General features: G+C 36.3%; 1 protein-coding gene across 7 annotated transcripts in view; it reads right to left on the reverse strand.

The window, feature by feature from the left end:
* Positions 1 to 25,960, reverse strand: part of NEBL (nebulette) — a 370,452-nt gene that overhangs the window by 47,724 nt on the left and 296,768 nt on the right. For 4 of the 7 annotated variants that reach the window (XM_070432591.1, XM_070432600.1, XM_070432617.1 and 1 more), the window contains exons 8-16: positions 22,857 to 22,970; positions 21,114 to 21,215; positions 17,102 to 17,206; positions 14,697 to 14,804; positions 11,524 to 11,634; positions 8,673 to 8,783; positions 6,527 to 6,637; positions 362 to 472; positions 85 to 195 (exon numbers count right to left, since the gene is read on the reverse strand). The exons of 2 other annotated variants lie outside the window; for them this stretch is intronic. In XM_070432591.1, the coding sequence (XP_070288692.1) occupies positions 85 to 195; positions 362 to 472; positions 6,527 to 6,637; positions 8,673 to 8,783; positions 11,524 to 11,634; positions 14,697 to 14,804; positions 17,102 to 17,206; positions 21,114 to 21,215; positions 22,857 to 22,970 (984 nt within the window). The remainder of the gene's footprint in view (positions 1 to 84; positions 196 to 361; positions 473 to 6,526; positions 6,638 to 8,672; positions 8,784 to 11,523; positions 11,635 to 14,696; positions 14,805 to 17,101; positions 17,207 to 21,113; positions 21,216 to 22,856; positions 22,971 to 25,960) is intronic. One more of the 7 variants, XM_070432608.1, reaches the window with a different exon arrangement.

Here is a 25,960-nt window from a genome sequence, read left to right on the forward strand (position 1 = left end):
AAAGGTATCAATCATAGAAATGCACAAAACACATGGTGACTGGCTATTAGAATACATTGTTCTGAGCAGCTTAACTACACCAACCTGGCTATAGATTTCCGATGCCCTCTTGGCTCGCAGCATATCCAGAACGTCCATGCTCACTTGCATTCCTTTCCCTTTGATTTCTGTTTCCAGGTCTTTCTTATATTCTATCTAGAAGAGTAGAAAGGAATCTTCAGTGCTTTGCTTAACCTTCCAGAGCAATGTAGATATTTATGTGTTCAAATCTCAAAGCCACACACGTGGAAATACCATTTGTACTCGTTCTATAAACAATTCAATATGTTTTTTTAAACTTTGTATGTCATTCATTTCTTACCTGGCTGGCCATTCCGGATGCTTTCTTGGCTCTCTGGATATCAAGTGTGTCTGTGCTCACCTGCATGCCCTTCCCTTTAATTTCAGTCTCCAGATCTCTTTTATAGTCTTTCTGTAAAAAATAAAACATGCAATTAGAACTCCAAAATAATTTGAAAATTTTGATGTCATTTCACCATCAGAATCATGTCTTCTGGAGATATACTGGAACTTTATGTCTTTTATTTCTATAGAAGTTTAGAATTTTTAACTTGTGGTAGAAACATAACTTGGAATGTCTTAGTCACATAATCAGAAGGCTTTTTCCTACTCACCTGAATTAAGAAAGAAAACATAGTTAATCCAGGGGAAACTTTCTATTTCTATATGAGAAAATTGATGAACTATAGATTAATATATTGCTCAGTTAATGAATATCAGTAAGATGGGTTTGTAAAATTGTCACTTTTTGCTCTGTAATGAATAATTGCTTGTTGCTTCCCTGAAATCTAACTCCCCCCTTTCCCTGCTTTAGCTCCCTGACTTACCACTGCTTCCCCATTCTAAGCCACTCAGCTCGGGGGAGACTGCCCAGATGCATGGGCTCTGTTGGACTTAAATCGATCATTATACCTATCCCTGGCTCTTCATGATTGGTTGAGGGATAGGTGCATTCTTGCTCCTCGCGAGCTATCAAAAGACTCTCTTTCCTTCTGTCCATGAAGGAAGTGGCCCCAGGAGCTGCTAGATGCCTCTTTGCAAGCAGCAGAAGAAAGCCTGCCTAAGAACTAAAAGATAGAAACCAAACCTGAATTACACAGTTTGCGTCCTACATCAAGCTATGTCTAAGAATTCCTCTGCTGTTTGGTACAAGAACAGTAAATGTTCTGCTTTCCTGAGCTATTTTGAGTTGGATTATATGTTACTTACAAAATATCAAAACTACATACACAAATGTCTTTAAAAGACTCTTGTCACACTTTAAAACTAATTATTATAAAATTCAGCAAGCTGTACTCTTATAATTGTATTCTTTTCTGGATGCATGCTACTCTTCAAAGAAAAATTTTATTAAGAGGAAGAAGTTAATGACAGTATCTAAATTATGCTTCTTCCAAAAACAGTTATTTCACATTGTGTTCACATACTCTAGATTTATAGATTCTCTAATTTAAAGTAAATGCTGTCTTGCTTATTTATGATGTAGTGCTAAATTTAGAGAAGTTGTAAATAAAAATCTCAATCTCAGAGAAATATTATATTTTTCCTTTCTTCCAGTCATAAATTTGCCTATTGTTACACAGAGTCTCAATTTCAATTTTCTGAATAAGAGTTCAAGTAATAATGTTTAACTTTTGAAAGAATAACACTGAAATACTAGTATTACTATGTCTGTAAGGAGCTCTAAATTTTTAGCAAGCCTCTGAAGGCCCCAAAACAAGATACTTCATTTGAAGAACAATATGTGAAGGAACTAAGGCTCTAGTCATAGATGGCCACCAAGGTCCCATGTAGAAGGCATGTCATTTAATTTTCCAGTATGAACCTTCAAATCTAAAGTATTTTAAAGCCCATAAATAGACTATGTAGGACACCAGTTACATCAGCTATTTATTTTTAAAAATATATATTTTATGGATTTTTTACAGAGAGGAAAGGAGAGGAATAGAGAGTTAGAAACACTGACCAGCTGCCTTCTGCATACCCCCTAATGGGGATATGCCCGCAACCAAGGTACATGCCCTTGACCAGAATTGAACCTGGGACCCTTTAGTCCACAGGCCGATGCTCTATCCACTGAGCCAAATTGGCTAGGGCCATCAGCTATTTATTGATGCATACTAAAATACCCTAGAAAAAAACAACATGAAATAAGCCCCAGTGCACATTCCCTTTCAGAGCCTCTACCTGAATCATCTTTGCTAATGTCCCATTCGCTAAAGAAAATCACAGGATTAAAAAAATCATGACCTTAGGTACTAGAAGGTTTGGCTATTGGGGACCAATCATTCATGTAACAATATACCACACTGACTTTACTTTAAAAAAATAAATGTTGTACTATGGCAATGTCCCAAACTCTCGTTGAGAAGGATTTGATAACCTGTCAATTTGGGCAAAATGGGACATGGCTATGATTATGTGCAAATGAGACTTTTGAATTGCAAAGATAACTACATCCCCAAAATTGATTTGGGCTACATGTAACCATAATACAGCTGACTCCCTATGCCTGTTTTTCCCCTACGGTCTTAATAACTAAATTTGTACCTTTTTTCTTATTATATAATCCCAAGGTACATAGAGAAATATAAATCAACATATCAATGAATAAACTAATCTATTACCTACTAAGAAAAGACCTGAAATTCCAAGCTTTCATAAAAGTAATGCGTCATAGAAGCCTGTTCTTTAGATTAAAAAGTTTGTTCTTTCCACATTCTTTTCTCCAGTAAAAGGATGCTTTTTTTTTTTTTTGGCTTCAACTCAGTCTCACGAGGATAATATTGAAAACTCTTCTTCAGCCTTGATTTTCCCCTGCAGCATACTCCAATCCAGTACCTCGAACTAATATTGGATGTCACCCCTTCCTCAAAATAAAAACTTCAGAAACTTATAAGTAGTTATTTGATAGTACCTGGATAGTTAGTTATTCAGAAATCTAGGAAGATCGCCATAAGAAAGTACTATTAATCCAATAAATAAATAAGAAGAAAAAGTACAAGAAGAACCAACCATGCAAAAGACCAGGGGAAGGACTTTCAGGAAGACAAGAGAGCTGTATAGAGACCCTAAAACCTATGGAGACACAAGCTGGAAGCCTGTGAGGCTGTAGCATGATGAACATGGACGAAGGGTGCAGTATGAGGGTGGGCAGGAGGAAGGAGCATGACATCTATGCTGAACATGACTGGGGGAAATAACAATTTAATTCTTTAAGGATTGTTCTGGCCAATAGGCAGAGAATTGATACTAAGGGGGCAAATTCTGGTTAGGAATCTATTACAATAATCTAAGTAGTAGAGATGGTAGCTTGGATGAGGAGATGGTTTTAGGAAACCATTATGGGGGTGGAGTCAATAAAACTTGCTGACAACTGAATCAAAGTGACTTCTGGGATTTCATTGACACCCTTTGCTAAGAAGGAAAAAGATCTGAGAAAAAATTAAGGATTCTGGTTTGGGTGTGTAATGTCAAGTCTCTGTTATAATACACTGGGGGCCTGGTGCACAAAGATTCGTGCATGGGGGTGGGGGGATTGGGGGGGTTGGGGGGGTCCCTCAGCCCGACCTGCACCCTCTCCAATCTGGGAGCCCTCAGGGGAGCCCTCTCCAATCGGGAGTTTCTGTCTGTCTTTGCAATCATATGAACGAATTATCTGAGACCCCCAACCCAGTTTGGTTTGTTGCTCACAGAATAATAGAGGCATTTTTTTTTTCTTTGCTTCATTGGTGGAGATTTCCTGGAAGTTTTAGGATATCTTCCCTTTAATTTTTCCTAGACACTCTGATTTTACTTATGTCTCTCATCTTTGCTTTCCTCTCCATCCCCCACTGCAACAGTAACTTGCTCCAGGCTCATTTTACTCTAGTGTCTAGGAGATCCGTCTGTTACCAGCACTACAATTCCCAGGATTCCTGGTGCTCACTGCGCTCTGGGCTTCCACTTCCAGTCCTGGGGCTGCCATCAGAACTACTATTCCCAGAATTCCTGGTACTCCCCAAGCTGGGAGCGACCAAGAGAGCCACGGCCCCTCAAGCCTCCTGCTCTCCTGCTCTGCTCTCCGCCCAGCAACTGAGGGAGCCACATCCACCCAAGGGAGCGACCAAGGGAGCCACGTCCTCCCAAGCTGCTGGCTCTTCCGCTTCTGCTCTCCACCTGGCGCCTGTGTATGCAAATTAACTCACCATCTTTGTTGGGTTAATTTGCATATTCGCCCTGATTGGCTAGTGAGTGTAGCGAAGGGATGGTCAATTTACATGTTTCTCTTTTATTATATAGGTTGTATATGTCATCTACATGTGGTAATACCTTATGAAACACCAAAAGGTAAATTGTTACATCTTTACATTCATGTTATAGAACACTTAATCCTATATAATAAAAGCCTAATATGCTAAGTGTCCGGTCGTCTGGTCGGCCTTTCAACCAATCAAAGCATAATATGCTAATGACATGCTAAGGCCACTCAACTGCTCACTATGACATGCACTGACCACCAGAGGGCAGACACTCAATGCAGGAGCTGCCCCATGGTGGTCAGTGGGCTCCCACAGGGGAAGCACTGCTCAGCCAGAAGCTCTGAGCCGGACTCATGGCTGGTGAGCGCAGTGGCGGTGGCGGGAGCCTCTCCCGTCTCTGTGGCAGCACTATGGATGTCCAACTGCCAGCTTAGGCCCACTTTCCCCGAGCAGGCCTAAGCCATCAGTGAGACATCCCCAGAGGGCTCCTGGACTGCGAGAGGGTTCAGGCCAGGCTGAGGGACACCCCTGAGTGCACAAATTTTGTGCACCGGGCTTCCAGTTTTTTAATAAGAATGAGAAAGAATTATATGAAGTGACATGGAAAAGGGTCTATAATATTAAGTGAGAAAAGCAAGCACCGAACAAAGTACTAGTATATGTTAAGTTTTTAGTCTGTGTACAAATGTATGTTCCATAAATATACTTAATATGCAAAATATCCCCTTAGGAGACTGGGAGTTTGATAGCTCGCTGTGACATACACTGACCACCAGGGGACAGTGTGGAATGAAGGAAGGCCCCGGCTGGCAACCAGAAGGCCCCGATAGGCCCTGATCACCAGCCAGGCCTAGGGACCCTACCTGTGCACAAATTTCATGCACTAGGCTTCTAGTATATATATAAATATAAATCTGGAAGGCTCTACAACAAGTTTATAACAATGACTATCTCTCAAGAAGAGACAAGAATTAGGGTCAGGGTGAAAGGAGGTTTGTAAGACTTGTTCAGCATGTATTTCCCCTTTGCCATTTCTAAATGGAACCAATATTGGTCAAGAATTCTATGCCAACCCCATGTTTTTATCTAAACCAATTATGGCCATCCCATCCCCCCTAGCAGTCACTCCCCTGGCAATGAATCAGCTACCTCCACCCTCCAGATATCCAGAGTGGGAGTCAATCCTGAGCCAGCTCTTCTCACTGCAAGTGCCATGTTATATCTCTCAGAGCAGCTCCACTGAAGCATCTTCATTATCAGCTTGGAGATAAGTAGTGCCCCTTAACCTGTACCCGCAACTTTCTCTTTACATATATTTCTCACAAAATCATCTCTTCCCAACTATTCTCCAATCCACCAACCCTTTTATATTCTTGAAAGTTTGGGGGGGAAGTTCAAGAGGTATGGAACCAATTCTGGAGCATATCCTTTGAAAAATAGACATAATAATCTGACTCCTACAACTTTGTTACCTGATATGTATCATATCATCGCATCTAAGCCAAAACTCCTAAATTAACATCCTGTCATTACATGTATTACATGAAGAGGAAATGGTATTAGACAAAAGAACATGGTCATTGAGGACATATAATATCCCAACCCCAAATGCTGACTCTGTAGAAATTACAGGAATGGTGATGAGGTCAACAGAGGATATTTTGAGGACATGCAACCAAATTACACAGAAATGGCTATCAGTGACATGCTAGAGTCTTCATATGTGATTTTCAAATTCTGCTCAGAAAGTTGGAAACAAAAAAAAAAAGGAGATATATGTACTACTCTTTGTAATATTTTAAGCAATAAAACAAAATTTAAAAGAAAAAAAGAAAGAAAGTTGGAAACAGAAATGTCCAGTAGCACATGATCCATCCTTAAAGAAAAAGGAATATGAAAACATTTATCATAGCATAGAATCTAGGCCCTAGATTAACAGGAAATTTGTTGCATTATAGGATAAGGTAAGATGTGTGTACATGCATTTGTGTGTGCTTGTTATATTAAAATGCCTTTCCCAAAATTTTCTTTGATATATTTAAAGGAAATGAGCCAAGCAGAAACTGTAAGTTTTCAAATAAGCATGATGATTTGAAATGGTTTCCATTCCAAACTGTTAAACTAGTCACAGCTTTGCAAAATTCCAGGTACTAATCAAGTTGCTAATATGATTTGTTAAGCTCTGAAATATGATTCTGTAGGTCTGCATCACTTACTCTACTCACCTCTGAAGCTATCTCTGAAGCTTTTTTGGCATGTTGTATTTCAAGGGTATCAATGCCAACTTGCATTCCTTTCCCTTTAATTTCTGACTCCAGGTCTTTCTTGTATTCTTTCTGAAAAACAGCAATATTTACAACATTCAGACACTCAGGGGACAATCATGCTTGTATTCAATGATACCAAAAAAAAAATGGCTTAACATATTGATAAAGAAAAGAAAAAGAAAACACCACAGCTTAGTGCTATGAATGATCACCTAGAACTAAAGTCTCTGAACCTCTTAGAACTCTCATCACTATTCTCACTGAAGAAAAGTATATAAAGTTCTGAAGACTTTTACTGTAATAAGGCAGTGAGAATCTTCACTGACAACTGTCCTGGGGTCTGGAGGACAGGGAGGCAGGTTTAAGTGAGTGGATGCTGTAAAAAGACTGACTTTGAGGCCCTGACAGCTGTGTGACACTGGAATGTTTCTTAACATTTCTGGCTCACTAATATGCAAAATGGGATAATGATTCCTCCTGAAGGATCACTCTGAGGGGTATTCAATAACTGACAGCATCTTCCGTCTTTCACTTCTATACCTATGCACTAAGACCTGATTTATTGCTGCTCTAGTCACCATCTTTCCATTCAACTGCATCTGCCTAGACTCTGCCACTGAGGGTTCAAGACAATTTTTTCCAAATATTATGACAAAGGATTGTATTTGTAAATGTACGCTGGATATGTCACCATAATGAATGAATTTGTAGAAAAATATTAATGTAGAAATATGCAATGATAATATGAGCCAAAGATGATGGTGAACAACTGTTGTTTTTGCCTGTCTAGCATCCATTCCTCCTTCTGGCAAAAAGTTCCATAATTTTCTTTCCAGGAATTACCTATAACCCTTCTCAATCCATACACTTTGGGTTGGTTGATTTTCCTACTCTCCACATATATTTGTAAATCCACTAGAATGCTTTCAATGGTTCCTTTAATTTATTTAAAGAACGGGAATATGGTCAAAGATGAATGTAAATTTTTTAAAACACATAACAACTTAGAATATTTTATACTTAAAACATTGTTAAACTACTTTGGAAGTTAACTATACAGTGTGTGACCAGGAGAACCATCTGAGGTCATCAGCACATTACAGTCCCCTGACCTTGGACACAATTACTGGGTCAGGTGTGGGCACAGGATAGAAGCTGATTTGGTGAGAGTCAATCTTTGGACTTAAATTATAACTACAAGAATTCAGATGCTCACTTCCCACTGGGATTACTGGCCACAAATATAGTTATCTTGTCATTAAGAGGGGCCCTCACTTAGAGGCAGCCTCCCAACAGTGAAGCAGCAGAGAAGATAACGGGACCAAGAATGAGGAAGAGAAACATTTGAACTCCAACCTGAAGGAAACCTGATCTTTGGGCTTCTCTAGTCAAAACCCAGAACATTTCCTTTGTTGCTCAACCCAGTTTGCGTTGGGTTTCTGTCATTTGCAATCTGACTAACAGGGTCATCATCATCATCATCGCCACAGTTTATTAACAAACGGGTATGAAGCTTTGGACTTTTTTCACTGCTAAATTCAGCTATATTCTCCTCAAAGCACAGTGCCGTTGTTTGATACCAAATTTCATGATGTAAAGTGAGCAGTGGCCACTTCCATGTTAATAAAGAGATTTAAGTAGACTCATGAAGTATTCTAGGCAAGGATTGGGAGAGTTGGTTTGTCAGCACGTGAACATTTAAGCTGCAGTTACAACTAGACTGTGATAACACAACTCCCTAATCTTCTGCCTTTTAATTACTTAAAAGATCAAGTTATAGCTCATAAACTTATATTGGTTTATAATATAGATGTGTCTCTAAAACGGGCAAATAGTCATTCTTCTCATACTATATAAAAAGAAGATAATGAGCATCATTTAAAAAAATCATTGATTAGGAAAAGACTACTAGGACATAGCTACTCATAATCATCTTACACATAAAAGCTGTGGAATATATAGAATATATATATATTATCTATAAAAATATCTATTATATTTTTATTTGTACCTATTAAAAAATACAAAATCTTTGAGAAAGATTTATAGATAACAAATCAGCTAAAAGTTCATACATTCCTCGCTGTAGAAGAAATATACTCACCTCACTAGCTATTTCAGATGCTCTTTTTGCTCTCTGAATATCAAGAACTTCTGAATTAAGATCCATTCCTTTCCCTTTTATTTCATTTTCCAAATCTTTTCTATATTCCTTCTGTGATATAAAAATAATACAATTTGAAATTTATTGGGAATCTCTTTAATCTTTACACAGTTTTACTTATTTTCTAGAAACCACAGAAAGGAGAAACTATTTCTAGGAAAGAATGAATCAGACTCCTGAGCATTCATGCTCCTTATTTCCCACAGAAAGTTTCTCTTTTAAACATGTTTAGAGTGGCTTCCACTGTTATCAGTCTTTTCCCTTTCATCCTTTCTTCCGATATACTTTGGTACCATATTGGTGCCACATTTTTTAAAATGTCTTTCTTTTAAATGGTGAGGAAGATCTTAGGAATACATGCTTCCTATTTATTTTAAGGTATTTTGCAAAAACTGTCTATGAAATATGAATCACCAAAAGAACATACTTGAAAAGAATGAAAAATTACAAAATCAAAAGGATTGGTGTAGCCAAAGTTTTAAAATAAGTTTCCATTTTATTCAAAGCTCATAAAGCTAAATAATTTCCTAATTGGTTAATAATATAATGTTTGAATATCACCTATTTCAATATTATATTTTAAGTACATCTAAATGTTTTTACTAGCACATGTATAACTTGAGTTTTTTTGTACTAATGAATTTCTTGTTTTCTAATTAACCACATTATGAAAATATCTTAATCCAATTTGACTAAATTGCACTTATGAAAGATGAAACTTTCTTTAGTGATAAGAAATCATGTTCCAGTTCATTCTAGGTTTTACTTCATGTTATTTTCTCTTTGTATACTATAATGATGTTAGCTGGTCCTCTGCTTAACTAATAGCCTACAAGACATTGTAATGACCTGCATGTAAATTTGGAAAGAGCTCTAAGCGTCAAATGACTTGGAGAAAAGAGTTACTTTAATAATTTCGTTATGTGACCTTCAAGAAGACTTTAAGTAACTGACCTTGATTTCCACATGGACAAAATTAAAATTAAAATACCGATCTACCAATGTTAAAGGCTAATGGTGAGAATCAAATGAAATGCAGCATAAAATGATATTTTTGAACACTCTAAATGGCAAGACATCTGTAAAAACCATAATAAAGTAAAAAATGCAAAGACTACTTAAAGCTAAATGCTTACACTTAGAAAGGGAAGTTACAATTTCATTAAGTGACTAAAAGTACCTTTTTAAAATTAGACATCTCTATAACTTAATTAAAAGATTTTTAATTATAGACTTCTGGGCCTTTTTCTATCCTATACATGCTGAATCAATAAATCTAAAAAAATAATTCACTCAAAAAGAGGAATAAAAGAAAAAGGTAATGATATACTATTAAAGTCATTAATGGATTCAAAATAGAGCTCACATTGTCATTTGTATGTAAATTCTGAAAGGATTCCCCTTTTAAAAAATCACATAAGTAGTGGATATTTCTTATGTTTTTAAAATATGCTTTTATTGATTTTTAAGGGAGAGGAAGAGATATAGAGAGATAGAAATACCAATAAGAGAGAAACATCAATCAGCTGCCGTTTGCACGCCCCCTACTGGGAATCAAGCCAGAAACCCGGGCATGTGCCCTGACTAGGAATTGAAATGGTGACCTCTTGATGCATGGGATGACACTCAACCAACTGAGCCACACCAGCTGGGCAAGAGTAAATATTTTTTAAATGGAAATCAATAAGAGTAGGAAGTTGCCACTTGATTAGCTTTCAACTTCAAAATACTTTATAGTAATGAAAGTGAGCAAAGACAAGGTAGCAAAAGAACTCTTCCATAAATTATACACCTATTACAGCCCAACATATATTACAACAGTGAATCACATTAAATGTGTAAAAGCAGTCAAAAGATAAAGCCCAATTGGCACTTCATTTTTTAAATGATGCACTTCTCTGTAGGTAATTATACACTCTTATTTCATTGGTTTAAGACATTTCATTCAGGAATAATTTCTTCAGTTCAAAATTCAGCATGAAATGGAGGTCTTTAATGCTTTCCTTTAATGTAAAAAGAATCTATTTAAATAGAGAGTTGGAAGAGCGCCAAGATACTTTGTAGCCATTTTAAAAAAAATCTACTCAGAGGGAAGGTAGGGGTGGGTGGGTGGGTGGGTAGGAAGAGATCAACCAAATAAATTGTATGCATATATGCATAATCCATGGACACAGACAATAGGGTGGAGAAAGCCTGGGGTGGGGACCAGGGTCAGGCTAGAAGGGGTCAATGGGGGGTGGGAGGCATATGTAATACTTTCAAAAATAAAGATTTAATTTTAAAAAATAAAACTAATAAAAAGGAGACAAAACGTCTAAACAAGGGATAGACAGTGAGCATGGTATTTCTATTAGATTTGAGGACCTTAATGCTCAATAAATTTAATACACTAATTGTGAGCCAAATTCACCACTGAATTTGGAGGGAAATCCTGCTGAGAATAAAATTAAAAAATGGACATAAGTTCCTGTGTTCAATATGCTAAATACATCTTCCCCGACTCAGAACACAAACCACTTATAAGTAATGTACCATTTATCCAGACCTTCACACATGAGCACCTTATTTCTAATATCAACTGTCATGAGAATGCTGCAAGGAAGTTTGAGGAAAAGCTGGTTCTAATATGGAAATTAAAAACTCTATTAGTAAAGGTCAAAGTGAGGGAAAAAGTAACAGATTAATATCTGAAATTCATTGAATTAATAGAGAATTGTTAAATAAATACTTCCAGGATTATTCCTTTAGTTTTTAGTTTCTTTTGCAATAATGGTAAATATCAGGATCATACCTCCTTCAGTAAGTTGGTGATGTACTTTACATGTAGAAATTCTGGAGTCTTGTCTAAATCCAGTGATGACCTTCCTTTAATCTCTCTCTCAAAATCCTCTCTGTAAACTCTCTGTTAAATAAGATCACATAATTTTTAAACTAATAGCATACTAGTGCCTGTTGAAAAGATGTTAGAACAAGAGTCCCCAGAATAAAATTGATATTTTCCTTATGCAATATTACCACCTCAGTCTTCTTATCAACAGGGAAATAACCCCAACCTTATCATAAGTTTCAGAATTCTACAAACAACAGCAGAATCATCAAGTACCAACTCTCTCTGGGAAAGCATTCTGAGTGAGGCTGCTTAACATCTTATGGTCTGTTATTGTTTAGCGTCAGCCCATTTGTGGAGGAGAACCGAGAAAGTTGGCTATGCGATTGGACCATCTGACTGGTTCACTCAGTAAAGAGTGGATCCATCCACTAGAAGAAAAATCTGGCAGCATGGAAGCCCATTCCAACCAAAGCAGCATTAATGTTCATGTCCTCATCATCCTTTCCACTGTCTGTGTTTTGTGAATTCAGAAAAGTCAATTTATAAAATGTACTGGAGGCAGGAGGGGAAGATTTTCCTTTACTGATTTTGGCATTGAGAGTATTTCTCTACCGACTATAGAGTTTGATACGAATTAAGTTACACTGTGAGGAGAATCTTATCTTGAACCTGGGAAATGATTCTTTAAGTAAGTGTTCCCAATAAGAAATGAAAGATGCCAACAGTATCATGGAGAGCCTAAATCCAAACCCACACCTGTCCTTCTGACACTCTGACACCCTTCGGCTATGATTTTCTAAACTCCACACATCTGCAAATCAATAATAACCCACAGTTTATGACTATAAAGACATTCTAAATCACAAAAATATCCATTCATGTGAAATATTTACCAAACAAGAGCCAAAATTTACCAGCTAAATATTTGATTCAAATTGAATCACAAAGATAAAAATAAATTCTGCATGAGATTGCCATAAATGCAAAATGAAAAGCTATTTCCAGGTTCATTATGTACTTATTACAGAGATAGGCAATTATAGAAAGAAATTCTCCATACACAAGGGAGGGCAAGAGAACAGGCCGTCTCCTCACCTACATTTGTGTTACATACTTAACAAATCTAAGAATAACCAGAGAAAAATCCACAATGGATCTTCCATAAATACTAAAACTAACAAAGCTAGGTAAGAAGTTGCATTGAGAACATTCTGAGTTAAAGGAACTATAGACATACCAAAGAACAATAATGAAAAGTTGTCCTATAGGGCTCAATCTAGGGCATTTCCAGGCCCAAAATGAGTCTTTAAAAAAAGTGAAATATAAATATGTGTGTATTTATATTATTTCAGATACTTCACTTCAAAAAACCCTTCTCTTCTGAAAAACAATTATTTGACTTAAGAAAGCCATTAAAGAAGGTTGATTATGACGAAAACTGGCCAATATATGACTAAGGAGATTTGTACATTACTAAGGAGGTGTGTGTGGGGGAGGGACGACGGGGGGGGGGGGGGGGCGGTGCGTAACCTGTAGAATGCTTTTTGTTAGGAAAGCTTTATTTGTGAAACAGAAGACAAATAACTTTTCAAAAACAGATTTAGAGATTTCTTCTAGCACACAGTGATTCATCCTATATCTGGTATTAGAAGAAAGTGAGAGAAGCATAATTATAGGCCATAATAAAAAACGTGAGTGGCTTTTCCTGAGATGATCAACACTTAAGCTTAACACATAGGAGGCTCCCTAAGAAACTCATGGTCAAGTTGACCTCTTGGTCCTAAACATCAACTCTTTGTATCTAATTCATTGGTCCTGCATCTAAATATATTTTTCATATCCAACTTTGTCTAACATGTTTAGACATTTTATTTTTCTAGCATAAAATGTATATGCTAAATTACATAGAATAAATTTCATACTATAAATCGTTATAGTATAAATCTGGTCCAACGTTATTTTCTGTTGAAAGATTTCTTTCTCCTTCAGCCCTGATAAGCAGAAACATAATGCTGAGCCTAAAAATCGAATAGCCAGTGGCTGTCATTGAAGGGAAACACGTCTTAGCCTCTGCAAATGAAGTTCATCTGACCGATTTTATTTTGTCAGTTCTTGATATTTAATTTTCCTTTTGTGCTGTGCAGCCACAGCAACGGTAAGAGCCAAGTGCCATCTATCAGACTTCAAGATTTGCAGAAGGAAACATGCTACGTCGAATGTATAGCACTTTTGCAGGGCTGAGGGTGCCGTTGAAGTCCTTGTCATCTACACAGTGAAATTTGAACGTGGGGGATCTTTTCTCTTTCAGAGGACCATCCTCAATGGAAAAAAAAAATAAACTGAGCAGTTCATGTAAATTAAGACAATTTAGTCTAATTTTCCCATTGATTTTTTTGAGAAGCACATATCTATATGTTTTGGAGTATTTTAACTGGCTTAAGAAGATGAAAAATATACATAATTATTTTCTCTTCTCTTGCTTGAAGTAAAAATTAAACAACTTAAGATTATTTAACAAGCCAGTCATATCTGAGGGCCCTTTCTCTGAAAAGATGAATTATAACACCTCAACAAATAGCATCTATAATGTTTATGAAATCCCTACGAGTTTTATTGTCCAGAGTTCTCATTTCTCCTTGTTTTCCTGTTGTTATTGGAGAACAGAAAAGGTCTTGTCCATTGAGCCTTCCTGAAGTGGAGCACTGGGGGTGTGATCAGCTGATACCTCTGCCCATTATTTCTAACCTTTTGAAGGAATAATCTTGTTGTACCCACATAATTGGGATGTTGGCTGCAGACAAAACTTTCTGTGTTTGGTGTCTCTTCCCTGCCCCCTAACCCAAAATAGGAAGAAAAAAAAAAACAGGAACAGAAGAAATCATCTTGGGACAAGGCAAAACCAGTGAGGGGAATATGTGGATGAGACTTAGTATAGCTTAAGTGGAGAATGAAGTGGATAAGTGGGGAAAAAGCTTATGACTTTGCCCACATGGACACAGCCTGTGATTTCCTAGGTCTCCTTGTGCAGGGTCCTCTAGACCCACTAGACATTCTGAACCACTTCCCTGGTTCCTTTCAAATGATAAAACATCAAATATGTGTTGAACAGTTGAAAACAAACCAAAGGGACTCGCCTCACTCTGCATCTTCTGGGCCTCCTTTGAAGCTTGATATGATGGTGTCTCAACAAATTCAAGCATCGATTTCCCCTTATTTTTTTCATATTCTTCTCTGTACTTAACCTTTATTGAAAAAATGTAAAAAGCATATAAAGCTCATGAGCCCTTATGCAAATAGACCAAAGTAAAATAAGTATGTCCCAAATTGATCATTTTTCTAAAAATCACATTATTCTGGTGTTGAGGTTGATCCCTGAGTTCCCTGTAGTTAATGACATACAAAGAAAGAAGTAAAATATATATATATATATGTATATATGTATATATATGTATATATATGTATATATGTATATATATGTATATATATGTATGTATATGTATATATGTATATATATGTATATATATGTATGTATATGTATACGTATATATGTATATATATATATGAAACTTATGAAGAAACAAAAATAATTTATAATTACTAAATAATGTAGTTCTAGGACTTGAATAAAGTATTTAAATAGCTGGCATGGCATACATAGATACATATCATATACATGGGGCTATATATGTATATACACATATACTAGTATGTAGAAAGACAGAGAGATCGATCCTGTGATAGCTGGAATGCCTATCAGTAAAGCATGAACAAGAGGGAAAACATAGTTGTGATTCTCTCTTTGTCAAAGGGATGACAGTGTTTTCTGGGATTGCTGAATTTTTCCACAGACATTAAGTAAAACACACATAGAGCTCTTCTGTGATTTCTTTCAGTTTCACTAGGCATTATTTAATAACTAGAGTTCATGCACAGGTGGGGTCCCTCCCAGCCGATCAGGGCCGCCTTGCCCGGGGCCAATCGGGGCCGGCCGGCCAGGGGGAGGGACCATGGGAGGTTGGTTGTGGGAGTGCACTGACCACCAGGGGATAGCTCCTTCTTACACACTCTCACAGTCTGGGAGAGAGGGGACAGGAGGCCACAGTGGGAGGGGCTGGGCTGGAGTGCAGAGGATGAGCTGAGACCCACCCCTGTACCCACCACAGCCTCACAGCCCACAGTTCCTTTCAAGGTGCATGAATTCGGCACCGGGCCCCTAGTTAACATATATATATATATATATATATATATATATATATATATATATATATAGGCTCTCAAGGTAGTTGGCTTTTTTAGCAATATTAAAATTACAAAATTAAAATCATAGAAAAGTTTTATCATGATTCATTTCATTCAGAAATGTACTTTCATTTACATTCTATGTTTAATAATTAATAAAATTATTTAAATTGCATAATAATAATAATTTTAATGATAATTAAATCCAAAAGAAGTTTTTCAATACTTAGAACTTTACTGTACCAGGAAACTTAACAAATTTTAAAATTCCTATTTGTAGGCATATTTTTGTTTCAAAGAAGTATGACAGAGTGATCAATGAACGTGTTTTTGTTATAACATACTACATTAAGATAAAATTTTACAGAAAAAATAAAATGAAAAGAATGGTAAGAGAAAAATATCAATTTCTATATCTTAAAGAAGAGCTAGTTTGTGTATTTTTAAATAATGGATGTGGGTATCATATCATTATCAAATTTATGTTCCACAGGATACATTTTAAAAAGTTTTGCAAGATTTAATTTAATAGATGTTGGAATGACATATTTTTCAACTATTGGAACTCAGAACAAAAAAAAATACATAGATACCAACTTCAAAGTGTGCAAGAAGGAAAATATTTTTAAACATTTGTTCAGGGAGTACATAGAATTTCACAATTGAAATAAACATTAATGTAGACCACTGATGGCGAACCTATGACACGCGTGTCAGAGGTGACACGCGAACTCATTTTTATGGTTGATTTTTCTTTGTTAAATGGCATTTAAATATATAAAATAAATATCAAAAATATGTCTTTGTTTTACTAAGGTTGCAAATATCAAAAAATTTCTATATGTGACACGGCACCAGAGTTAAGTTAGGGTTTTTCAAAATGCTGACACGCCGAGCTCAAAAGGTTCGTCATCACTGATGTGGACTATACTGGCAAGATATAGTTTTACCATTTTCATAATATGAGAAATTATCATGAACTTTGTGCCTGGGAAATTTATTTTGCAGCACAAAATGACAAATCAGTACACAATAAAAATTGAAATCATGAGATCTGATCATCATTTAACGCATATATTGTAAGTTTTAAATTGTGTGGATTTACTGTTATGTTGTAGAATGGCTGCACACTGAAACATGATTTAAGCTTCCCAAACTCAATAAATACTGAGAGAAGAGTGTCTGAGGTTTTCAAAAGCAACAGTCACTTTCTCAGGGTACGTGTCTTCAGCAGCTTCACGTTCTTGGTGGAGGCGCACGGCCGTGGGAGGTTAGGGGTCCAGGCTGGGGGGGCACATACCTGACTCTGGAGGATGGCGTTGCCTTTGTGGTGCAGGTGTTCTGCAGCGTCCGAATCAAAATGATACATGCCTTTGTTTTCCTCAAACATTTTCCTATACTCTCGCTAAAATAGAGAACGTGAAAATTAATTCCGAATAAAAGAGGTTGATTAGAGTAACTAATACTTAGGAATGCAAACTGAAAAACACAAGCCAACAAGAGCCGGAAAGCTCCCATCTGCAGTCAGCTGGTCATGTGGATTTCTAGCAGTGAGCTAACCCGACAATGCAAGTAGACCAGCTCTAGGTGGCCAATGTGAACAGCGTATAAAATACTCAAGAGAAGCAGAGGACAATTATGCTGTAAATACAACATAAAAGACAGTCACAACGCTGGGAGTGGCAATGGAAAAGCCGGGCATGAGACTAGAGTACATAGGCAAGGCGAGCAAAATGGAGGCCAGTTGTCCTGTCCTTATCCTAGAACAGGTGTGTGTTTAACAGCATCTAAAAGAAGAAAGAACAGAGGAAAGGAAAGTTGGAGGGAGGCAGACAGAAAGAAGTTGTGTACATCTCAGCCATGAGGAAAGTGGATGGTCATCGGGACAATGAGAGAGTGAGAAATGATTCAACTAATTGTCCTAAAAGGAGAGGTTAGGAGGTGTGTGAGAGAGAAACTGAGAAACTAGATACAGTTGATTGAATTTTTAGGGTAAAGAAAGTGAATTAAGACTATTTAGATATACAGACAAAACAGTGAATTTGGAAGATACCAGAATGGCTAAGCATGCCAAATTTGGCAGCTACGGGTCTCTAAATAAAATAGTCACCAATAAGACAAAAATCGCTTCATAATTTTGTACTTGGATATTGGACACAGTGATTTTGCCATGTTTGGGAAAGACCTTTGGAAGTAAATGGTAATTCTCAACGACTCAAGGCTACAGAGACTTGAGCTAAAGTTGGTTGTTCATTAGGCAGTGAGGATTTCAGTGACAATGGCCGCTTTGTGTAGAGTCGGGGAGAGGTGAGCAGCATTTGAAAGGGAGCAGGAAAGGCCTGCCATAATGAAACTGACATTGGGTCTTAGCAGATGCTCCAGACATCGGAGAGTGAAGCAGGAAGAGGCCCCAGTGCGGGAGATGGGAGGATGCACACGAGAACTGCTGTTCCACAGAGATACAACAATGGTCCCCAGGGCGCTTTCAGGCAATTAGAGTGATGTGTGTGTCCCCAAAGTCTAACCAGAATAAAGGAAGAAAAAAAGGCCCCAGGAAGCTCATGATAACATTCACATCGTACATCTTGACTGAAGAGAGTTAAAATCAAGAACTAATAAAGCCCAGGATATAATGTCTGGAATAATAAATCTATCCTGAGAAAAGGTCAATGAATATCATCCCCAAAGCAATGATCTATTTTAGTTATGGAGAATTTCAGAAATTCCTATTTTTAAAAATTAAATAAGCAAACAAAACCTATTTGAATTAAGATCTGCAAAAGAGCTTTTAGTACTTGCTATTCCTTATATAATAGTCTCTGTTGCCTCCTAGTGGGAGTTGCACAGAGCAACACACCATATATACTTTTAATTTATGCAAAGTTATAAACTGAAAGCTACTGGAGTTCTATTTTCCAGGGGGAAATGTTCCCTCAAAAATGTAATTAGTATAGCTGCACAAACTCATAAGCACTAATTTCACTCTACACATTAAACATTAAAATTTTAAAAAATGTTGATTTATACTAAAGACATGTAGAGGTCTTTAAAAACATCCATTTATAACAAACTGACAACTAACTCTGGCAGAATGTCTTTTTATTAGGCACTCTCTTGTTCAATCTTTTAATAAAATTAAGTTGCCTTTATAAATCTACAAAATTCCAATTCTCTTTACATTAAAATTTAAAAGAAGGCAATTCTGATGTACAATAAATTTGAGCCAATATATGATCATACAACTTTAATAAACAGATTGATACCTCAGAGTAATGCATTATGTGACTTAAACTTTTTCTTTTGTGAAGTAATCTTTAAGTCACAATTCTACTATGGGGCAAATGGTCTATAATCTAGGCAAAAGCACCACCTGAACAGAGATTTAAACTTTATAAATGGTATATAAAATAAATCTAATATATGACTTTGTGGGGGTTTTCTGTTGAAGAGATGATAAAAATAATTTATATTAAACTATTATTTTCACCATTATAATAAAAGTCAATATTCTTGAAAAGAAATATTGCCTACGATTGGCATATATTTCTCCACCTACCAAGTTTTTTCACTACCAAGATATTTTTATTGGCATATTTACACATGAATCCTCATGTCCTAAGGAAATTTAACCCAAGTATGGATGAGGAATAGTCAAGGGCAAAATGCCAGTGCAAGGATCAAAACCGGACAACGACTGAACATGAGCAAAGCAGCTCAGAAAATAGACACGTATTGAATGTAGAAGCAAACCTATGAGTCATGGGGGGAAACCTGGAACTGAAACAGACACTCAACAAGCAGAGGAATGTGTGCAGAGGTGTACAGATGAGCATGTTTCCTGGAACAGCAAGAAAGCGTGAATTAAGTGTCCTGGGACTGAGTCTAATTCTGGGCCTGACAGCCCTCTAACCTTCATTCTCTGTTCAACAGACTGAACAGAATGATGAGCTGCTTTTCCTTCCAAAAAAAACCCCACAAAAAACACTGATCAAAATTATCTGCAAGTATTAATTATTTACATGCACAGTGCATTGCAAAAGGAGGACAGCACGGGTGGTGGAAAAAGGAGGATCACTACATAATGAACACAAGTTTCAATACATCAAGCCAAGGGTAGACATTTTCAAACCTGAACTGAAGCTGTATCCCATTATTTAATAATTTGGGAACCAGCTCGGCCAGTGTGGCTCAGTGGTTGAGCATTGACCTATGAATCAGGAGGTTACAGTTTGATTCCTGGTCAGTGCACATGCCCAGGTTGCAGACTCAATCCCCAGTAGGCAGTGTGTAGGAGACAGCCAATTAATGATTCTCTCTCATCATTGATGTTTCTATGTCCCTCTCCCTTTCCTTTCCTCCCTGAAATCAATAAAAACAAAATATTAAAAAAATAGTTTGGGAACCAGGTTTTGACTGCAGGTCTTTTAAATCTATGACTATGGGCACATCTCCTGAAGACAACTCTTTTCACTTTTCCACATTCCTTGCCCAACATACCTTCCATCTGACCTATACCTGGCTCAAAGCAGGTATTCAATACATTTGGATAATTTGAGTGAGTGGGTGAGTGAGTGATTATTAAAATAGACGTAGAATAACCTGAGGTCAAATTAGAGTTCATCACCACCATGGGGCATGCTAAGATGTAGGAAATGGAGGCACAGGTGAGCCAGATCACCAGTTATGAGCACCAGTGACATCACCAAGTGTTTGAAACAGCATCCAGGAAGTGAGTGCTGATGGAATGACCCACTTGGGATATCCAAACACTGTCATCAGAACATGAAGAAATCACCCTCCACTCTTAGTAGCTCTGAAGAAAATTGGGAACCTTTACAAGAACAAAAGTAAAGTGTGAAAGCCTTTAGGATTTATTTTCAGAGAAAATACAAATTAGACTAAGACAATTTTTTATGTCACTGAAGCCTATTAAACATCAGACACTCTGCTCTGGCCTGCATAAAAGGAAAGATCTGTCACTTAAGAGTCTGAAGCCTTGAACTGAATACAGAAGAAGAAGAAAGGAGAAGAAGAAAGACAGAAAGAACTATGAAGTATAGTTATTCAATAAGAAAGTTTGCATTCAAAAGATAGTAAAGGGTTGGCGGGAGGAGGGGGGAAAAGCCCTTTGTAAAGCAACAGCTTTGGTGGGACATAAGCGAGCAGACCACTACTTTTCAATGAGTTAGTTATTCAGGGAACAGTGATGCCCGGCCACACCTAAGGAAGCAGGTGCGCTCAAGAGCACTGCAGGCACAGTGGCTGGAGGAAGCCACACCACACCTACTGGTACAGCTACCACAACCACTTACTCTGCTGAGCATTTTGCTGACTTTCAAAGCATGGTCTAAAAACAAGGTTGGGAGATCCGAAACTGGATCATGCATATTTTGAATGTCTTTCTTGTACTTCACCTATGAAAATAACATGGAACACAATACCATCTAGGAGGAGAAAATATGCTTTTGCATTATTGCCATTATCATGTTTAATATATCATAAAGTACTAGTTAGTGGTAAACTGGCAGATGAATTTGAACATAGCCACTAGATGGTGCTCATGAATTTGAACATAGCCACTAGATGGTGCTCATTTACTACTGAATGCATTATAAAGAGTTATTTCTAAGGACTCGAATATATTTTGATAATTCTTTTTTTTTGTTTGTTTTATATATTAAAAAAGGGGTGATGTAAGCAGAATCGAGTAAGTTTAGTGGAAATTCTGCTTGCAAAACATAAAGAGAAATTGCTACTGTACTTTGATTGTGCTTTGTGGCAATATGGAAGCTTCTGGTATTTTCATGCTGTTGCCATATAAATCTTTTTACCACCTGCTTTGGAAATATAATAATATCAGTAATAATAATAATAAAATATTAAAAACAGAAAATGTATTGAGCACGTACTCTGTGCCAAACACTTTTCTAAGCACTTTCTATGTACTGAATATTTAGTCTCCATAACAACCACAGTACATAGATACTTTAAGCATCTCCCATTCTACAGATGAGGAAACAGGCACAGGAAGATGAAGGTATGATATTAAGCGACAGAGCAGGATTCAAATACAGGCAATCTGATTCTAAACCTTGTGTTTTCAGTACTATGATCTAGGTTCCTTTAAGTATATTGCAACCCAATTTGCATTATGTTTTTACCTACACACACACACACACACACACACACACACACAAATACATAAAAAAGAAATCATTTTGATATTCCCAGTGGTCCTAAAAGACAGAAACACCATTTCCAATTTCTGGTGACAAACAAAATAACAATATTGGTTAATGAACACAAATAACAATACCTTGTAAACATTAATGAAAGTGAGATATAAGTGCCAGGATATGACAGAAGTTTCAAAGTGTAAATGACCTAACAAAGCAACAGTTCAACAGTAATTCATCTTAATGTTTGAAAGGGTGCTCTGTACATCCTGCAACTACAGCAAAATGATCAGTTTCTTTCTATGTTTGCTTTTATACTCTGCCTAATTCTAATAAAAAAAGACATTTTTTCTTGTAAATTTGAACTTTTTCTAAAAAACATGAAATGAAAACAAATCTTGTGAAGAAGTGTTACATCATTTACAAAATGTTTAAGAAAGGAATTGTTAGCCATTACAGGTACAATTTCTGAAAATGTCTTTATGATAAACTAGCATGTGCCAGGTAGCACTTTGCAATTAGCCTCCTTTCATGGGTATTGTTATATGAGTTAACTACTATTATAATCACTAACTTATGATACTGCACTCTACTTTTCTACGAGCTCTGCAATCCATTTCTACTCTTGATCAGACATAATAGTCTTATTAGCAATACTATTCTTATATAAACTAATTAGTATTAGTAACTATTAACAGTAAATAATAATAATACATTTTTTCTCAAAAAAAAAAGCTTCAAGAAAATATGCTTCAGTGCTTCAACTAAAATTGGTTGGAAATTACATGGTTTTGTTTCATTACAACACAGCCAATTCTGAGAAACCAAGAATCAAAATATATTGAAATTTCTATGAATTATAAGCCATGGGACACTTACATTGCTTGCCAGCTCAGTGGCAAGCTGGCTTTGCTTAAAAGAAACACTTTCAAGGGGATTGTAATGATGTTTCTTATCCTTCATTTCATTATCAAATTTTTCTTTGTATTTAATCTGCCATAAAAGAAAAAACAGGATAAATTTAGTAGCACATTTATCATTACACTTTCGAAATAGCACATTTGACTTGTAATTAGATGAGATAAAAAGCTACCTTACAAACGAATGATAGCAAAGTTTAAAATTCTTCATATTTCCATACATATTAAGTTTAATTAGGCATAAATTTTTTATTAAAAAAACAACCTCTACTTGAACACTGATCCTAAATGCAATTAGGCATGAACTCAAATCCTATTAACAAGAATATGCACTGAATCTCAGGATTTTTAAATATCACTTTCCATTTCTGCATTCCTATAATCTATGATTAATTAGAAATTTAGACCATAAATGAATTAAAGTTTTCCACATTTAGAATAAAAAGATCCTAAGCCCCAGAATTTGAATATGTATTTTCCTGAGGGAATTGTTCCAAATATAAAACATGCTTTGTATCATGGTTTTTCTCACCATTTCCCATTTGTTCAAAAACTCATATTTAGGGACTATACTTTCTAACGTGTCCTGGCTCTAATTAATGTCATTTTTTGTTCCTCTGCTTCAACTCCACAGTTGTATTCGGCAGGAAAATTAATTCTAACATTTATTCTAACTTATTTTCTTATTTTTATAAGTAATCGTAGGGCAACCAAAGGAAGATTATCAAGTTATTCTACAGAACTGTACTTTCCTCCATGGATAGAGGAAAATAAATGTATGTTATGAGAACTAACTATATAGACACAAGTTCTTTACCAAAAACAAACAAAAAAAAGACTAACTACTCAAATTTCACATCCCCTTTGATTCCTGTAGCCAGGAAAGGATGCACAGACTTCAAAAGCAAATGTAAGCTGTTTTGTTCTCTTATAACATTTTTATTGTTATAATTCTTATAATATTTTACAACATTCTCATAATGTACCTTTATGCATACACAGTAAGGCTGTGCCTTAAAAAAGTATTTATTAAAAAGTAATTTGGAGATGGCTATTATAATTGAGTCTGTGTTGTCTCTCTGAGGGACATGTGTCTGGAATCTATGGAAGAGAGCTAGTAAAATTTTGATAGGAGTACTTTTGGAAAATATTTCAAGATGCCTTACAGCAAATATTTTCTGTTGTGATTCCATTTGCCAATAAAATTCTGATATTCACATTACCTTTTAAATTCAAGCAAAACCTCATTTATTCTAATTATTTGGTGAGGTCTCCCTAAAACAAGAAACACTCTGAGTTAAAAGAAATTATTTTATGTCTTGAAATCATGGACAATATCACCAATGAAATAAATTTGGAGCTCATTCACTATTTTCCACAGTAGCTGGCACCAATGGAAAAATTTGCCATATTTGCCCCTGCCCTAAACACACAATTTCACTGTCTTTGCACCCTTAACACCCCTTTGCTAGGGAACCTTCAAGATATTTTAACTGGTGATTTTGTTTCTCTCTAGCTTTTTAGTGCCTAACCGCTATTCCCTGGACAATGATGGTGGGCTCTCTTAACTGATTTCCCCTTGAATGGAACTCCTGACTCGGCCATACTCACCAACACTCTCCACTTACTTAGTAAAACATTCTGACTGTCGCCGTGGTGTCCAGAACACTCTTGGCTGGTAGCTATTTAACTAATCAGCTGATCCTACTGTGTATCATGGGCTTGCACCAAGTTTTCTTTTGATTATGCATATTCCCCAACCCCAGGCACCATGAGCGTCTTAGTTATGTATCAGCTAAATGGCAAATACAGGTTATGTAATCCTTGTGCCCACAGAGCCCAGCGTACTTTCCTTGTGCACCGTATCGTCCCAGCATGACTACACTAGAAACACAGGCAACACAGAGGGGGTGTGACTTGGAAATTAACCTGATAATTTCTCATGTCATTAAACTGGCATTCACTCTTCCTGAGTAAAGGTACCTTTCTGAAAAGCAGTAACAATCCAAGTTGTAATAATTCCTTCCTTCCTTTACTCATTAAACATTGAGCCTGTGTTGAGTTCTTACCTGAGGATGGGAACAGTGATATGACCCAGACACACTCTGTGAAGACTGGTGTCAGTCATCTCTCTCCAAAGTAAATCTGATTGAATCACACACTTACAAATGGTTTAGAAGTAAGCTCCAGCATTTTTGCTCCCATTGGTATGCTGTACTCGAGCTATACGCTGGCTAGGAGTCAACTGAGTTTGTCCCCCATCCTGTTTATGCTAGTTGTACTTATTATAATTACATAATTTAATTTAATGTTGTGAACACTGGCAAATTTACTGCAAAAATAGTTTTATTATCTCTATGAAAACTATGTTATTTCTCTGAAAGACTTAATAAAGGCAATTACAAATTCAAAGAAATTGTTGTTAAAATAAGGGTGGTCAAGGACAACCAGAAAAGCCAGGAAGGGGCATAAATATCTAGAAGATTCTAGAGCTCAGATAGATTAGCAATATATCTTTTTAAAATGTCTTTCAAAATTCAAATCATAAACAATGCAATGTGAGTATGATTTGCAAGAAAAAAACAACACAAAACTCCAAACTGAAGATTCATTTATGAAGAAAAAGACTTGTCACTACATCAAAATGTTGGTGAAATAAATGGGCACATACGTGTTCTGTGTTAAAATAAAATGTTAAAATAGATTTTAATGAGAAGTTTATTTTTGAAGATTTCTACCACTGTTTTGCATTAAGCTACACACCTTAAAATTTGAATTTTGAAATGCTGTCTAACCTTTCCAGGTTATTCCTGTAGTGTGGGACTGATTATTTAAAGTACACCTGTCATTCATACCCTTATTAATGAATGTAATAATGAGCAAAGGGTTGTGAAATTTATCTTACTCTAACCTTCAGTACTCTGCATGATTTGATTCAAAAGTGCCTAAGAAAGAAAAATGCAAGAATTTCCCTCATTAATTAGCCACAAAGTAAGAAAACTGCATTATATTAAAAAATGCATTTACCGGACACTGACACCCAACTATTTCTTACCTCTTTCT

Source organism: Myotis yumanensis, unplaced genomic scaffold (assembly GCF_028538775.1).
Source record: "Myotis yumanensis isolate MYYU_CA2020_CCGP unplaced genomic scaffold, mMyoYum1.0.hap1 SCAF_1, whole genome shotgun sequence".
Lineage (NCBI taxonomy): Eukaryota > Metazoa > Chordata > Mammalia > Chiroptera > Vespertilionidae > Myotis > Myotis yumanensis.